Source organism: Impatiens glandulifera, chromosome 4, assembly GCF_907164915.1.
Source record: "Impatiens glandulifera chromosome 4, dImpGla2.1, whole genome shotgun sequence".
NCBI classification, from domain to species: domain Eukaryota; kingdom Viridiplantae; phylum Streptophyta; class Magnoliopsida; order Ericales; family Balsaminaceae; genus Impatiens; species Impatiens glandulifera.
In genome coordinates this window covers 4,409,336-4,428,975 of record NC_061865.1, presented here as the reverse complement: position 1 = coordinate 4,428,975, position 19,640 = coordinate 4,409,336, and the positions used below count along the sequence as shown (strand labels likewise).

General features: G+C 22.1%; 1 protein-coding gene across 1 annotated transcript; it reads right to left on the bottom strand.

Moving 5' to 3' along the window:
- Window positions 1–4,573: 4,573 nt before the first annotated feature.
- On the bottom strand, window positions 4,574–9,151 carry LOC124934498 (transcription factor MYB64-like). The gene is made up of 4 exons (XM_047475035.1): window positions 9,050–9,151; window positions 7,701–8,201; window positions 7,348–7,400; window positions 4,574–4,727 (listed from the first exon to the last, which is right to left on the bottom strand). Exons 1-4 carry the CDS (start codon window positions 9,149–9,151, stop codon window positions 4,574–4,576), a joined length of 810 nt encoding a protein of 269 aa, XP_047330991.1.
- Window positions 9,152–19,640: the final 10,489 nt, after the last annotated feature.

Here is a 19,640-nt window from a genome sequence, read left to right as displayed (position 1 = left end):
TGGTAATGGTTAAAGTGTTTACATATTTATTATTTATATAATTAATTAATTTTCTTTTATTCATTATATATTTTTCTATTATTAATTAACAAGGATTAAATATTTATACATACATAAAATTTTAAATTAAATTCAAAAAACACAAGTGGTCTAATGAGTAAAGTGTTCACATTTCATATTAGAGACCAGAGTTCGAGTCTCAATTTATGCGAATTTATAAATGCGTATGTGAATTTGTGATTAATGGGGAAGGCCAAAAGTAAGGGTAAGATGGCATGTGTGAGTCCCTACGTAATGCGTATGTGAATTTGTGGTCGATGTGGATGGCATGTGTGAGTCCCTACCCTACGTAAATGCATATGTGAATTTGTGATTGATGGGGAAGACCAAAAGTAAGGGTAAGATGGCATGTTTGAGTCCCTACGTAAACGAAGATAATATATATATAATAATGTTTAAAACAAAAAATTTAGGGTGATATTTACCAAAATTTTACACATTTTATATGAATTTCTCATCAAATTCTCGCAGTACAATTATCTCTCTTTTCTCCTTAGGAGGTGGGTGTCGACAACGGAAGAAAGACCAGAGAAAAATATTTGATCTTGATTTGAAGAAAAAACGGGAAGCGAATGAATAGGAGGATTCGAAATTAAAAGGAAATCGAGGATTTCTCTACCTCCGTGGATTTTGAATTATTTTTACACATTTTATATGATTTTCTAATCAAATTCTCACGGTTTATCAAATTTTTGCGTTACATTTGTCTCTCCTTTCTCCTTAGGTTTAGGTCTTTCTTAAATCGACATTCCTTTCTCTTTAGGTATATGTAGCATGAGAAGAAGAGGAGGGCGACGCCGACGTGATGGAGAATAGCAACGATGATGCAACGGAGGAGGGCGACGATGACGCAAGAGAGACATAGAGAAAAATATTCGATCTTGATTTGAAAAAAATGAGAAGCGAATGAAGACGAAGATTCGAAATCAAGAAGAAGACGAGTATTCTCTGTCTCCGTAGATTTAGAAAAGAAAATAATTTTTTTTTTTTATTTTTACACATTTTATATGAATTTCTCATCAAATTCGTCTCTCATTTCTTCTTAGGTCTAGGTATTTCTTAGGTCTAAGAAAATTATAAATAAAATTGTATTTTAATGAATAATATTAATATTTTAAGTATTTATATATATATATATATAATACAAAAATATAATAAATATATATTATATATATATAAATAATACAAAATATATTTAACTCTATATTTTAATATGTTTTAAATAATTGATAAATATTTATTAATTTAATTTATAATATTATTATAAATATATATATTTTTATACAAAATATTATAAAATTGAATTATTTTTTTTAATAAAAATAATAATTAATGATATTGTTTAACCAAAATAAAATTATATATATATATATATATATATATATATATATATATATATATATATATATATATATATATATATATATATATTTTTGAAACAAGAGTTTTATGCTTTTGACATATAAAAAAGATGATTCAATATTATTTTTTTAATAGACATTTCACATATATTTGTTTAATATTTTGACTTTTAATGTATAATAAACTGTTTTCGAAATTTTTGAGAGGATATAATGGAGCTGAAATAATTATGTACAAAAGAGAAAAAAAATACAAACATATTTTCCTCAAATATTATTTTCGCCAATTTAAGATAGTGTGATAATTCACGTTAATTTTTTTTAATTAAATTAATAAAACTAAAAAATTAAAATTTTTGAATAAATGACAATATTTGTATTATTTTATTTTAGTTGTATTTAAAAAAAAAATCTATAAAGAAAAATTATAAAAAATTTGAGATTAGATAACTTTACAAAATATTAATAAAAATGGAAATGTGAAAGAATATATACACAATATGAAAACCGTTAATATAGTGTGATTAAATTATTTTAATATAGAAATTTTGATTTTTTTTATAAATTTGTCCGTTTGCATCGCACGAAAATCATGTTATTAATGTTATAAAGCAAAAACATCTTCTCTAATATTGATGATCTCTGTAAACTTGAGTTCACACTCCTTATTTGGGTATTGATGAGACTATAATAGACAATGGTAAATATATAATTATAGCTAATATTTAAAATTTGATTATTTTGAATATGTAGAAAACATTATATTCTTAAAATATATATCATGTACCGAATATTGAAAAAAAAATGAAGATGATTCACGCGTAAATCAAAATAACGAAACTCACCCCAATGTACCACGTGCAATAGATATGGACATACTAAGGTTAAATGTCAAAAAAAAAATATTAAATGTGAAATTTGTAATAAAAATAGTCAAAACAACTCTTGTTATTAATGTTATTAAGCAAAAACATCTCCTCCAATATCAATGATTGTTCTTGTTATATGACACCCTAACTCTCTAGTGCATCTGATTATATGATATCAGATCTAAGTAAACTTGAGTCTCACACTCCTTATTCGGGTATTCACGAGACTATAATAGACCACAGTAAATATATAATTATTGCCAATATTGAAAATTCGACTATTTCGAATATGTAGAAGACGTTATATCTTTAAAATATATCATGTACCAAATATCACAATATTATTTGGGGTATTTTATGTCACGGACTTCTATTACTATTTTAGAGTCTAGCATCTAGGGGTGGCAATTTGAAACCGACCCGCTGAAACCGAGCCGAACCGAATCGATTGGTATGGTTTTCCCCCGCTTTGACTGGGGATCGGGGCGGATCGGGGAAACCCCGAAATATGTTGATCGGGGTTCGGGGCGGGGATAATATTTACATGCACCGAACCGATAAAATATAATTATATTTATTTAATAAAAATATATTAATTAATGAAATCATTAATTAATGTCATCATTACTTTTCTCTTTTTCATTGAAACATTTTTATCTTCATTCTCTATACACACTATCTTTAATTATCTTTTAATTTTTAACTCTTCATCTTCCTCTCATCTTCCTCAATTCTCATTACCATTTCTCTCTAGGATTTATTTTATTTTAGTTAATCTTTTTTCTTCTAAATACATAATACATGATTCTCTCTTGAATCTTAAAGGTATTTTCAGTTTGAAGGTTAGTTGAATTCTTTGCTAATATTATTTTACTGTTTTTTACTAATCAATATAAATAATATGGCATCACATCTTTTTTGTATGGTGTTTTCTATATTTGTCTTTGTTTTCACAATCTTTGTTACATCTTCTCTCGACTTGACGACGATATTTTCGATTTCAGGTCAGTTTAGTTATTTTATTTTCATTATAAACAATTAGTTTAGATCGCTATTATTTAATTTGTATAATATTTGTGTCCGATAATTTTATTTTGCTATTATTATCATGTATAATATTTTTATGACATTATTAATCAAGAAAATTGTCTTGTCTTGTTATTTATTAATATTCTTTTTTATGAATGTAGAATCTAATGTTATTAGTGTCAATTGAACATGGTACTAGCCTATTAGGTCGTTTTTGAATGTAGTAAGAGATGATGAAAATGAGAAGAAGAATTAACGAGGTTAAATTTCTGTATTGAATATGTATAATTAAATACATAATAATATTTCATTTTATTTATTAATATATTTTTTTTATTAATACAGAATGTGATTATAATTATTGAAGATGAAGAATGAAGATTTAGTCCATTAGAGTTTTGTTATATTTTGAAACATTATTATTATTGGAAGTTTATTTATTTTGGTATTTAATACTTTAAAATTATTATTATTGAATGTTGTTTTTGTTTGGTATTAAATATTTTGATAATTTATAACTCTAAATAAAATATTTAAAATTAATACTTGTTTGAATTTATTATTTAATTTTTAACCATTTTTTTAATTTTTTGTTCAATTAGAAATTGAAAAAAGAATATTAAAATTTTTAGTTATGTAATATATATATATATATAATAATAATAATAATAAATTCTACTAACAATATATTTAATATTAAATTTAAAATATATAAATGCTAAAACTAGCATATAATTTTTATAAACTAACATATTATACTTGTTATTATTAATTAGTATTAATTAAATAGTATATATAATGCTAAAACACATTTATAATTTTTATCTAAATATTATTCAAAAGAATATTTATATTTGTATTTATTAATTTATTAATAATTAGAAGAGAGTCAATAGACTTAAATTAATTAGTAAGATTATTTTTAAATTTTCCATATACTAAAAGGAAAAGAAAATAAGTTGGAATAAAACAATATAATTGAACAATTTAGTAAAACTCAATTTTTAAAATGTATATATTTAAACAAAAATCAAAACATTTGAATTTATGATTTAAGGTTCAACTTTTAAAAATATCACAACATTAATCTACTATTTATATTTATAGAGTGACATGAGAGCGTTATCCCCATTCATCCTTCCGGTTATACCACAAGTCTACTATTTCATTGTCCAAACTATATATGTCTTATTCTCTTAAGAATCAATAGGGTCCTCTATTCCATTGGAATCGAAGAAATTTTGCTCATAATAATCATCGATCATAAGCGTAATCCTCATCTTTGTCTTCCATAGTTTTTCTAACAACAAATTGTTTTGTCCCCATTGTGGTGAATGGCAACAAACCGAATGCCCTGGCTGCCTTGATTTCCCTAGCTGAAATGATCATCCTACTTCGGTGATCATTTCTGTTACATCAATAGGGATGAATAATCCATATTCCGGCAAGTGGGATGAAGAACAACCAAAACACCATTAATGATTTTTGGCTAATTTGATTCACTTGAAGCATCCAACCAACTTCAGGAGGCTATAAATAGCCTCCCTAAATATATCCGTAAAAAAGAGATCCACTCTCCAACTTCAAATCGAAAAAACTCAGAAATCCGCCATTGAAGCTTTAAGCTTTTAGATTTTTCGAAATTTTATATAATGCTCTAAAGCTTAGTTCTATGCATTCCAAAAGCTTCCCTAAGATCCAAGGAGTGTTTTCCAATCATTGGTATGATTTCAATCACCCTTTAATTCATACTTCCAATTTGAAATTGAATTTTATATTTCAGTTTTTATAAGTTTGTATATTGTCTGGTTGTTAGATGTTTGAGTTGGAAATTGATCCTAAGATCATTTCCAAGCTTTTCATTTATGTTAGAATCAATCAATCAATATTAAATAGAAAAACTCAAATTTAAATTCAAAAAAACGGTTTACTATTCTTGGGTTACTCCTCAAGAACAACTACCCAAAATCATCCTAACATGTTTCTAATGATGTTAAACAACTGTTTGGATCATGTTTGATATATCCCGATCATGTTTAATCAAAATCAAAATTTTCAAAATAATTGAAAATTTTGAGTTCTTGAATTGGCCCAAAAGAACAACTAGTTTTATTATTTTGGTATCAATCAAGTATATGAGGTATATGCAAACTATTGGCTAGCTCCATTTACCTCAAAACAATTTTAAAACAAATTGATCATCATTTAGGTCGATTGATACCTTGTGAGGATATTTTAAATGCTCTTGGGAACTGAGGCTTGTTAGCCATGACTAAGAGGTTCGACCGATGTTCTTCATCGAGGATTAAGAGGTCTGACCGATGTTCTTCAGCTAGGACCGAGAATTTTTGCATCTGACCAAGAGTTCAGACTTAGGATTGAGAACTCTCGAACCTAGGACCGATGACTCCACCCCGGACCGAAAGGTCAAACCTAAGACTAAGGAATCTCGACCTCGACCAAGAATTCTCAAACCTATGACCGATGAAGTTAGCCCAGGGCTTTCCTAGGACCGGTGATTTTTACACCCCGATCGATAATCTCAACCAATGACCAAAAAGTCTTTAGTACCTCGAGGGGTCCGACCGATGAAAACGAACCCAAGGCCTGTTTGGTTCTCATTTTAAAAATCCAAAATTATTTTTGTAATTTTGGAACCTTAATCCATTTTCTAAAAATCCCCAAAAAATAGAAAATGCTTATAAAATATTTTGGGATTTCCATAAAAAATTTTTTTTTTACAAAAACATGTTTGGGATTTATGTTTAAACCTTAATGCCTTTAAAAACTAATATTCTTCAGGTATTTTCCTCCCTAGTAAATGTCATCAGCAAAATGTACATTTAAATATTATTGTTAAAATATTTTAAATAACGCTAAAACCTATGCATGCTTAGTACTAGAAGAATAATTTGTTAAAATAAAACGTTATACAACTGATTTTTCAAAAGTCAAATTATAAGTAAAGAGCATTTTTAAACGGGTACGGATGATGAAGCGCGAAAGCTCTTCCTAAGTATCACCAAATTATGAACTAAAAGAACTTTGGTATTTTTGTATACGTATGTCACATTTATTCATTTTAAAAAATTAATTGAAAACTTTGGTTTGAAATAAATAATTTTTTTAATTAATTATCTTTAATTGATTTAAAAATACGGATTTTTTAAAAATTTAATTGTAATTTGAATACGGTAAATCTCGAATTATTCAATTTTGAACTGAAATTAATTTAATTTATTATTAATTTCAAAAGCTGTTAAAAATTATTTAAAATCTTTTAAAATATTGTTTTATTTAAAAAAAAAATCTAATACGCGAACCAAGGTTAACATTATTAAACTTCAAGCTTTACCATAGAAACGAAAAGTTTTTTTTTTGCTACAGTTTTATAAAATCTAATTTAAAAGATATATAAAGAATAAATAATATTTATAACATTAAATATATATCACACAAATTTTAATGTTAATTAAATTTATTTATATAAAAATAATGTATTATATTAAAAATATTATGATAATTATAATATCAGATAATATTTTTATATTAATATATATAATTTAATTTCTATAAAATTAGACACAATTATATATATCATCTAACATAATATGTTTTTCCTTTTTTAAATTTCTATCAAATATGTTAATAAACATTTTTTTACATAATATAATGGTTTTATACTTATTTGTGTGAAATAATCTAATCACATGATAATATATTTGTTAACATTGTTTAACAAAAACAAAATAAATATATTCTTACAACCAGATTCCAAACCTTTTGCATGAGGTCTCCTATCCAACAAAACCCTAAAATCCTAGAGAGACTAATTAATACACTATGTCTTTCTAAAGTCTTGTCCAACCAACAATATGCCATTACATCCGTACATACATATGTACACAATTATCACTATATGTTAAAAAAAATTATAAAAAAGATTGAGGTGAAAAAAAAAGAGTGAAAAAAGAGAGCTGTAACAATTCATTAACATTAAATAAAATAAACAAAGTACATTTTCATACCCAAGATAGATGTAACTAGCAATATTACTACGGTCCATGCCAAATACCAATTCCTTAATAATTTAACCCAAATTGACCAATATATGTAACAAACATAAATAAACCCAAATTCTTAATTTGTTTAGACAATAAACTGAAGACCATGAGTAACAAACATAATTAAAAGAGGTTATTTGAAGTATTACCCTCTCCAAAACCAAATTGAGAATGATTATAAGCACTAATCATCTCTATCAAATCCATGTCCCTGTTATTTTCTTGGGTTGAAGAAGGTTGATGTTGACTCATAAAATCATTATTATCCACGTTGTTTTTCGTCGAAAAGTTAGTCGATAATGATCCATCAAAAAGACCTGAAAAATATTTGATGCTAGATGGGTATTGTTGGCGATGTCCGATTCTTGAACTTTATTAGTCGCACAATTCACATTCTGATCACTTTTATTGCTGAAAAGATTGACCATAAAGTCCAGCTCATCGTGATAGGGTTCCTTCATCATCACCTCGAACATATTTTCATCATCATTTGGCGAATACAATGTCAATACAATATCATCGGTCATTGAAGAGCCGACAAAGTTGGCATCAATAATTTGCGAACTCATCATAGCATTATCATGATTGTTACTATTTATATAAACTTGAAGAATAGTTGTCTTTAGAGTTTGAACTTCTTGCGTCGAATTTTTCATCTTTCTTTGTACATTTTGTTTTCTCTTCACCGCGTTCCAATGATTTTTTATTGAGTTCTCTGTTCTTCCTGGGATTTGTTTGGCAATCTTCGCCCATCGATTGCCAATCTTCTTGTGAGCCTCGATCAACATCCTTTCTTCTTCTTCACTCCAACCATCTTTCTAAAATAAGTTAGAGAAAGTTAAATTTAGTGTACATTTGTAGACACAAATTAAAAGACGACAAATTTGTTTAACAACATCTTTTGCTTTGTTGGTAAAAAAAGCTATAATGAGTGATAATTTAAGAATAAAATAATAATATAATAATATTTTAAAAAAATACGATTACTGGTATGTATTGCTAATAAATCTAAAAAGTAAAAGAGAAAAACATAATGAATTAATTTTGTGCAAAATTTAAATATAAAAAATAATAATCACTAATATTAAAAAAAAAACATGCATATTTTTCTTTCTTGATAAAAATTTAAATATACAAAATTATTTTTTAAATATAATGCAAGAAAAATACATTTTAACCTGAAATGTATAATAAAATTCAAAATCAATCTTTATTTAATATGAGAATAAAAAATCTCAAACTAGATTTACACAATTGTACACGTCAAACAATTTTCTTAGTCATATTTTCACACGTCTTTACACCGAAATCATGCAATAAAAGTATGAGATTATGATAAGTGGTGAAAAAAGTTTTCCATCCTTTTGCTAAAATATGAAAAGAAAAATATTTTTTCTCTAATTACATTCCTAAGTTTTGTCTAGAAGAGAAAACTAAATTTAATTTGCATGCTTAGGAAAATCATAGTTAAAAACAATATCCAAATTTGCTAAGTTTAACTCTAGAAGATGATATGATCAACATGAAAGAAGAAACTAGCAAAAACCCTAAAGAAATCCAATCCTAATAAATGAATTCTTAACTAAATTACCTTTAAATCGATATGAAAGAAGAACAAAGAAAACCTTGAACAAATCAAATTCTAAAATATACAACTTTAAATTACCTTAATATCAGGTCTCAAATGATTAAACCACCTCTCGCGACACTGCTTCCCAGCCCTTGCAATCATCTTCTCAGCAATTTGTGACCATTTTTTTATCTCCATATTGTCGCACCAATTTCACAAGTCTCCTACAATAATTAATTAAATTCTAAAATCAACCAAAACAAATTGACATATCACATTCAAATTCAAAGATAAATTAACATGCCTTCTTCTTCCATCCACTGGCCTTTGATGAGCAAACTAATTTTCAATGCCTTACTTTTCTTTCTCGATTTGTTTTCTTGATCATGATACATCAAATCCGATAGTTCCGTGTTGTTAGAATATTTATCAACATCGAATGTAGGCGCCACAATCTCATGCCTAGATGAATTAGAAGCAGAGAACGAAATAGAAGTCATTAAAATTGTTATTTTCTTCCATCAAGAACCTCTCCATTTCTTTCAATGAGGAATTAAAACTATTAGAATGAGAACCAAAATTTCCACCAAATTCCATCTCTTTGAATCAAAGAGAAGAAATTGAGAGACAAAGAGAAAGTGAAAAAACAGAAGAAGAGAGTTGGTAATATATATTAAGCCTTGAGGGAGTTGGCAATAGGCTGTATGAGCTGAGAGCCGTTGATCATAGTTTGATCCAAAGGATGAGATTTGTCCATCAGTGTAACTTCCTGGCATACTTTATTATTGGTGAGTAAGAAGGGAGATTAGTTGCTTAATTATTTTTAGTGGCATAATTGTAATTTATGAGAAAAATTAAAAGGAAATATTTAATTAAGTAGTTCTAAAAGCCCTCACCTATTATTAAATGACTTGAACTTAATTAAATTAGTTTTAATTAATATATATTTTATTTCATTACGGTAATTATCTGCTGGGTTCCTCTACACCAACTCCTTCCACCAATCTCCTCCAACACATAATATAATCACACCACGTCACCTAAAAACATCTAAGCCATTGATTAATTAATTACTTCAAAATTTATAAATAATGTTAAAAATATTTTACTAATAAATTTTAGTTTATTAATTAATCAATGGCTGAAATGAAAGCATGACACGTGGCATAATCATACAAAGTAGATGGGAAATGGGAACCATTTCCTGTCCTACCCACCTTTCAAACAATTTTTCCCAAATTACCCACATTTTCATTCACATTCCCAAACTACCCACCTTTCTCTCTCTAAATAATTAATCAACCCATTAATTAACTCACTCTCTATATTAACCCACTAATTAACTCCCTCTCTCTCTCTAAACTCATTAATTAACTCCTCTATTTCTTTCAACTATTAATTAATATCCTCACTTTTAAACTATTAATTAATTCAATTAAAATATATTATATAAATATTGAAATAAAATAACATATGTTTTATTTTTATTTAAATCTATAAATATAATATATATAGTTCAAATTAAATACACTAAATTAAATAATTTAAATAACTATTATAAATTAAAATAAAATAGAATACATTACATGAGAACTTGAAATAAAATATATTACATAAAAATTAAAATAAAATACATTACATCACAATAAAATACATAACATAAACATTACAATAAAATAAAATACATAATAAATATTAATCACGTTCAATATACAATAAAATGCATATTTTATTTTTATAATTCAATTTTATGATATCTACTCCATTTTCCACAAGAGCAAAAACCTCTATATATTTCCACATTATGTTTGTTACCACCCTTCCAATATCCATTTATGGTTCTGTATTGTGCAGTAACGATTTCGAAGACTCCTCTTTGTTCATTGTATGAAATAATCTTGTGTGATGATGTTTTTTTCTCAACAGTTTCAAATAATTCTCTTGACCTTTGACAATAAGTTTGACCATTTTGAAGGTCATTAAACGTCGCAGTTTCAAATATAAAAAAAAATTGAATTATAAAGATAAAATATGTATTTTATTGTATATTGAACGTGATTAATATTTATTATGTATTTTATTTTATTGTAATGTTTATGTTATGTATTTTATTGTGATGTAATGTATTTTATTTTAATGTTTATGTAATATATTTTATTTCAAGTTTCCGTTTATGTAATGTATTCTATTTTATTTTAGTTTATAATAGCTATTTAAATTATTTAATTTAGTGTATTTAATTTGAACTATATATATTATATTTATAGATTTAAATAAAAATAAAATATATGTGTTATTTTATTTTAATATTTATATAATATATTTCAATTGAATTAATTAATAGTTTAAAAGTGAGGATATTAATTAATAGTTGAAAGAGAGAGGAATTAATTAATTAGTTTAGAGAGAGAGTGAGTTAATTAGTATGTTAAGATAAAGAGTGAGTTAATTAATGGGTTGATTAATAATTTAGAGAGAGAAAGGTGGGTAGTTTGGGAATGTGAATGAAAATGTGGGTAGTTTGGGAAAAATTGTTTGAAAGGTGGGTAGGACAGGAAATGGTTCAAGGAAATGGTGGTTAGGAGTTGATGTAGAGGAACTCATACCCTAATTGAATTGGTTATCAACAGGTGATCAAGTTCTAAAGCCCTGTTTGATTTAAGTATATTTTTATTGGAATAAATTTTTTTAATTTTATTATTGCTATTACTACTAGATTTTCACAATCTCTTTTTAATCATTTTTAATTTCATAAAAATAACTTTACCATTAGATTTTCACAATTCTCCTTTGAGTGTAATTACATTTATTTATTGGATATTGATATTTTGTTTTTATTCTTTTAAATTGTTTCTATGAACTTTTAGAAAAGAATATAATTTTTCTTTCTAATTATGAAAATTGTGTTTTAATCTTTTAATTTTATTAAGCCAATAAATTTTTGTGTGTTAGTGTTCTAAATATTATCAAATTTACAGTACTATGACTACTACTGATATTTTACAATTTTTTTCTTAAAGATTCATGTATATTAAAAAAAGTTAAGCACAACGATAAAATATAACATATAAAAAAATATTATTTAATATATTATCGAGCTTTTTATAAGTTTTGAAGAAGAATAATTAACTCTGACTAAAATATTTAACAATTTTATATTATTTTATTATAATTAAAATAAATAATGGCAAAAATAATGATTGATGGATGATGATTAATCAATTTTTTTGCAGGGACAAAATGTAATTTTATAAGGAAAAAATTAATTGATTTATTTGGGATTAAGCTTTGTCAATATGTTTTTATTTCTTGATAGATGTTCTTTTAATTAATTTGTTTTATGAGTTAGCTTTGAAGTATTTACGTGACTTTCACTTTCACTTAGGCCTAATTCGAATTTGGGTTTTTCAAATAATCCAACCAAATTAATTGTCACTTTACTCCTTTTTTCATCTTTCAAATCAATCAAGTTATTAACCAAAATACTAAAATACATTTTATTTCAAATTATAATTATTTATTTTATTTATATATATCAATACTTTTTTAAGTCTTTTTACCAAAAAAAACATCATCATTTCCTTAAAATTATCACCGATCATTACCAATAAACATTTTTCTCTCTCTCCAAGTTATTTAAATAACTTGGACCGAACAAGCCCTTCGTTGTAAATTGGTAAAACTATTGTGAACTTAAAAAAAATTAATTTATCGTTAATTCTCTTAATATTTATCCTATTATTATTATTATTATTATAATGAAAATGACATTACTGTCTTATGTTTATGATAAAATATTATTTTAAAAAATAGTTTAAGATATATTATAAAATTATTTTTAATAGATTTAAAAAGAAAAATATAATATTGGTGTATTGATTGATATATTAAATTTCATATCTTATATCTAATTTATTATTATTATTATTATTATTATTATTATTATTATTGAGTTAAAAGGCTTACAAATAGAATATGTAGTAATTTTTATCTTTAATTTTAAATTGTATATATAATTGTTCAAATATGACTAAACATTTTCTCTTTTCAAATTTTGATTATTAAATTATTATATATAATCTTTGAAAGGTATTAATATTTTATTATGTTTGTTAAATTATATCTATATATATATATATTTTGTTAATATATAAATTTATTATTATATATATATATAATTTTAAAAGGATATATATACATTTTTCTTTATTTAAAATACATATAAAAATGTGAAAAATATTAAATATAAATTTTTTAATTATTTTTTATACTCCCTTCAATTTACTCTCTCCTATTTACTATAAAATGAAAAAAATAATTTTTAATAAAAAATACTAATTATTAAACTTGAATAAATATTGATTAATTTATTATATTAAGTAAAAACTAATCCTGATTATCATTTTGATTTTTTTGTTTAATTCATTTGAAATTTGATCAATAAAAGATAAAATTTTAATTAATTAACTTTGTCAATATATTAATTCAAATGAGTGATGTAAACAGTCAATTCTGTAGGTTTTTTAACCAAAATTCATCATATCCGTTGATATCATTTTTTAAAATTTTTCTTCCATCGGAGTTAACGGTTAAACATCAATTTAATCTCGATTGATCGATTATGAACAGATCGATTTATTATTATTTTGGTCTATTTCATTTTGTTATTTTCAGTTTTACTAACCCATCTAACTCAAACCACTAACTAATAATATACAATATTATAGATAATAAAAAAAATTAAGAAAGAAAAATTAAATATAAAAAATAATTAATAATTTTTATATTTATTTTTTATTATATATATATTAAATATAATTATATATTTTAAAATTATATTTTCTTAATTTGAATTATCCCATCTTCATATTCTTACTTATTTTAAAATATATAAATAAATAAATTAATTAATTAAGATATATATATATATATATATATTAATAAAAAAAGAGAAAAATAGTTAGTTGGAGTAATGAAAATAATTAATAATTTTATATTTAATATATTATCCTTATTTATATATATATATATATTTATTAAATATAATATATATTTCTATACTTTATTAATTTAATTTATTTACTTCTCTAACAAAATTGATGTAAATAATAAATTTTTAGTTTCATAATCATTATTCATATTATATATATATATATATATATATTAAAAAATTAATATAATAATATATTATTATAATATTTAATATTTTTAATAATATTGTGATAATATTTAACATATAAATTATTATTATATAGCATAACATCCATTTTCAACTTTTATGGCTCACTCCATTCCACACTATCATTGATGTAAAATATCAAGTCTTATTCTCATCGCTTTATATTATGGGCGGCAGCGCAACCAATCCGGAGTTGGTAATTTTAGTAAAATTAAGTCAGACTTTGCTGGGAAAATTAATGCCATCACCGAACACATTCTCAACAGTTGTCCAATCCATGGGGCAACAATGGGCTCTTCAGATCCACAGATACAGTGGGTCGTCTCACCGTTCCCTTACCCATCCAGCTCGTGGCATCGTTCACTTCTCCCCACCAGCAACAACAACAAGGTCTCATTGGGCCACGACCTCAGCACCAAGATTGTTCGGCTACTATATATAATCTAACATATATCGAGACTGCCATTCACACTCTCAATATTACCCCTCCATATGCATGGGCGGATCTATGTACAAGGCTGCGCGTGGAGTCTAAAACATTTTGTATGTATTTTAACAATAACGACGGGAAAATACCGTCGTTATTAACGATTTTTTTGTATGCATTATTGAAAATTTTGGTTTATTTATTTGATATTATTATCATTATAGTCCGGATAGAGTTTAAATTCTGACTTCGCCCTTGTCCATATGTGAGATGTAAAACGTTTTAGTTTGTCAGATTGACGCGGAATACGGACAGTCAATTTCGTTATGTAACCTTGTCACGTTCTAGTGTAGAGGTTGAGTAGATAAGAGTAACCCATATGGTTTCAAAATCATGTTCATTGAGGAAACCTCGTTTCATGTTCTTAAATTACAGACATCTTTAAAAAGTTCTTTTTTTTAAGTATTATTTGAAAATTTTCAGGACAGCGAGTATCTCCAGTTTCGACGGTAACATTAACAAACAATAAGCTAACAGTAATATATTAACAAACTAACAATTTATATTACTAACATGTAGACTAAGAATTATTAATCCAATAATAATATATAAACAAATTAATTAATAATACTTACTAACCTTAATCATTTATAAATTAACAATTACTAACCTAACAAATAATAAACTAACAATAATATATAAACAAATTAACATTTTCCACGAATGGATAGAGGATTGATAATAATAAAAACTGTTAAAATCAATCAAGTCATCCATCTCCTCTGGGCAGTATAAAGATTGTAATATAGTTAAAATAAATATTCATTGACGCATTCAAACGGTGTCTTGTAAAAAAACAGAATAACTAATCTCTTATGAAAATCAGCCGGTTAATTCATCTCTTACAAAAGGAAAGGATCCATCAAAGAAATCTCAGAATAAACTGTAATAAATCACCAACATTTAATAAAATAAACAAAAAGTACAAGCCCATACCCAAGCTAGATGTAACTAGCAATATTACTACAATAATCCATGCCAAATAATAATTCTTTAATTATTTAACCCAAATTGACCAATGTAATAAACATAATTAAACCAAAATTCTATGTTTAGACAATAAATTGAAGACTAAACTTCGTTGCCCGAAAACGATTGGTGCTGACAATAAAAGGTTATTTAAAGTATTGTCTTCTCAAAAAGCAAATTGATAACTATTAGAAAAGCACTAATCATCTCTATCAAATACCTGTCCTTATTTTCTTGGGACGAAAGAAAAGATTGTGTGTCTATACTTGTTTTTGTATAAACAAAGTTATCTATAAATTGCCCAGTGGAGTGATTGTCTGTACTTTAGTCCCATTTTTCATAAACCAGTGTCTTCCTTAACATCTTCTGATCTGGTTCTTGTAATGCTCATTTTAGTTAAGTTATTGAAAAAAATGCTTGATTTTCATTTCTTAATTGATATGGAAACATTTTGATGGTATCTCACTTGTATTATAGTGCTTCATTTCAATAATTATATTTTATAGTTGTGTTATTACTTATTAGCTTTAAGGATTTTTTTTTTAATTTAGGAGAGAAAAATGGTAATAATTTTGAAGAAAAATTACATGGTATTAATATATAATAATTTAATAATTTAAAATAAAAGTATTTTATTATTTTAATTAATAAATTTAATGAAATAATATATAAGAGAAAGCAAGACAATGATTGAATATTTTGAATAAGAGAGTAAGTTTTCTTCAAAAATAATCCTATAGCTACTTTTTTTTATTGTGTTAATGTATCTTATGGCAAGTTTTTATCAAAGAAATCCAAATTATTGCTTCAGTTTATTTGGTATGGTTTTGAATTTTTACAGTTAATATATAATTATATTAATCATATAATTATTTTTTTTAATAAGGAAATCATGTTATTAATAATATTATGCTAAATTTTTATGGTAATTTTTAAACACTATAATTATATCACCCAAATTAACCTTTGATAAATTATTTTTACTAAATTTTTATTTCAAAATATATATAAAAGAATAATTGTTTAGATTTTCAAAATTACTTTTCACCTTATGATTTAACTATATTAAAATTGTTCTTATAATTTAAATAACAATAAAAAAATATAATAATTTTTAAATTTTATTATTTTTATAATATGATGATTTATTATTTTCTGTCTTTTTTTTATAAATTATAATATTACCATATTTTAATTTCAAATTATTTAAAAGAATATTTTTTTCTATGTTTTAAACATTTGTAAATTAGTATTCTATATTTATATTATAAATTATTTTTTATGAATTATTTTAAATAAATTAGTAATTTTATTTAAATTTATAATTAATTTTAAGATTTCATATTTATTAAATATTAAAATATTTTAAATAAAATATCAAATATACTTATTTTTATTATATTTTTAAAAATTATATTAATAAATAAAATAATTTTTTTTTATAAAATCTAATTTAAAAGATATTTACAAAATGAAAAAATATTTATAACATTAATATATATCACAAAAAATTTAATATTAATTATAAATTTATTTATATAAAAAACATATGTTTTAAATATTTTTATATAAATTTAATATTTTATTTGTTTTGTTTTGTAATTAAAGGAATTTTACTTATTTTTTATATTAAACATTTTCATTAATTTAATTTTCATATTCTTTTCTTAATTTAATATATTAATAATAACAATTTATTATAGTTTTTATTACCAATTTAAATAATTATTAATTTTATTAAATTTTATTTTAATTTTATAGTTTTAATTTGTTATATAATAATTTTCTGAATTATTTATAAGTTATAATAAAATATAGGTTTATGTATTAAAATTAAATTTAATTACCTTTTATTATATTCTAAAATAATTTATTATTATTTTAAATAAATATTAATAAAAAGTTAAAACAAATATATTAATATTGTGTATTTTAAAATTAATATATATATATATACATATTAATTAATTACTAACATTTATATATAATATTAATTAACATATAAATAATATGTTGTTAATAAAGTATTAATTTTTCATATATATATATATTAATAATTTATAAATGTTTATATAGCTTAAAACTTTGACACCATTTACGACTGATCAAAATATCCTTTTTAATACAAAAGAACATTTTTGAATTCAAGTAATATACAAAGGATTATTAACATTTATATATGTAAATGTCTACAACAATTTATATATTATTTTATATTAACATTTATTTATTTATATTATATGTTATTTATTAGTTATTTTTATTTTATTTTTATAATAATTTAATTAAATAAAAATATATAATAAATATATAAACTTAAAAAATAATTAAAAAACTTTTATCTTTATAATATTTAAATTAAATAACAAAACTTATTTACAATAATTAAATATATTAAAATAAAAGATTATTCAAAATTTCTTATAAAATAATTTTAATAATTAAATTTAGTTATTTTTTTAATAATATATATTATTTTCAATAAATTTTAAAATAAATTTTATATTATCACATCTAATATATATAATAATAATAATAATAATAAAAATCAATATATTTTGTTTAAATATTAATTTATTTTATCTAAATATTTATTATATATAATATATTTTAAAATTAACTTGTTCCAAATTAGATATTAATTAATTTAATATAATATGTTTTTATATTAATATATTATTTATTTATATTATACGTTAACTTTTTATTTAATTTTTGTTATAATCTAATTAAATAAAAATATATAAACTTAAAAAATAATTTTTAAAACTTTTATCTATTATAATATTTTAAATTAAATAATAAAACTTATATATTACAATTGTTAAATATATTAAAATAAACATTTATTCAAAATTTCTTATAAAATAATTTTATTAATTAAATTTAGTTATTTATTAAATAATAAATTTTATTAAATTTTTTTAAAAATATATTTTATATTTTTACATTTAATATATAATAATTTAAATTAATATATATTTTTTAAATATTAATTTATTATTAAAAATTTAGTTAAATTAATCATTTATCTAAAAAAACTATAAAATATTAAATAATCATAATAATATATTTTAGTTTAATAATTAATAATATTATTAAATATAATAATTATATTATTTATAAACATTTAAATTGTTTTAAATATAATAAGTGATGTTGATTTTTTCATTTAAATTTTATTAAAAATATCTGCATTTTCTCTCATATATCATTAAGAATTATGGTTTCATTACTCATATTTTTTAATATTAATAATAAATATTTTTTTAAATAATTTAATATATTAATAATAATAATAATTTATTTGAGTTTTTTTATTACTAATTTAAATATTTATTTTAATTTTATAAGTTTTATTTTGTTACATAATATTTTTCTAAATTATTTATTATAAATAGTTATAATAAAAAATATGTTTATATATTAAAATAAAATTTAAATAATTTTTATAATATCCTATAATATAATTTAAAAATATTTATTTATTATTATTTTAAATAAATGAAAATTAATTATAAGTGAAAACAAATATAATAATATCTTAAAAAAATATGTGAATTCTGATATATATATATATATATATATATATATATATATTAATTAATTACTAACATTTATATATAATATTAAATTATATTTTTATTTCTTTTATATTAATTAATATATAAAATAATATTTTATATTAAAGTATTAATTTTTCATTTATATATGTATATATATATTAAACTGAATATATATCATAAAAATAACGATAAAATTTTTAAATTGTGACTAATAGTTTAATCATTTTTTAAATATTTTTTTTATATATTAATAATTTATTTATATTATATTATAAATTATCTTTTTATTTAATTTTAATTTTTTTTATAATCTAATTAAATAAAAATATATAAACTTACAAAATAATTTTCAAAACTTTTATCTACTTATATATTACAATTGTTAAATATATTAAAATTTCTTATTAAATAATTTTATTAATTAAATTTACTTATTTATTAAATAATAAATTTTATTTTCAATAAATTTTAAAATAAATTTTATAA

Excerpts from the sequence above, each read along its gene's own strand:
- LOC124934498 (XM_047475035.1), bottom strand. The coding sequence starts at position 9,151 with ATGGAGATAAAAAAATGGTCACAAATTGCTGAGAAGATGATTGCAAGG. Across the intron at positions 8,202-9,049 it reads ATTTGAGACCTGATATTAAG|AAAGATGGTTGGAGTGAAGA; the intron begins GTAATTTAAAGT and ends AACTTATTTTAG. Across the intron at positions 4,728-7,347 it reads GCTAGTTACATCTATCTTGG|AAATGATCACCGAAGTAGGA; the intron begins GTATGAAAATGT and ends TTGATGTAACAG.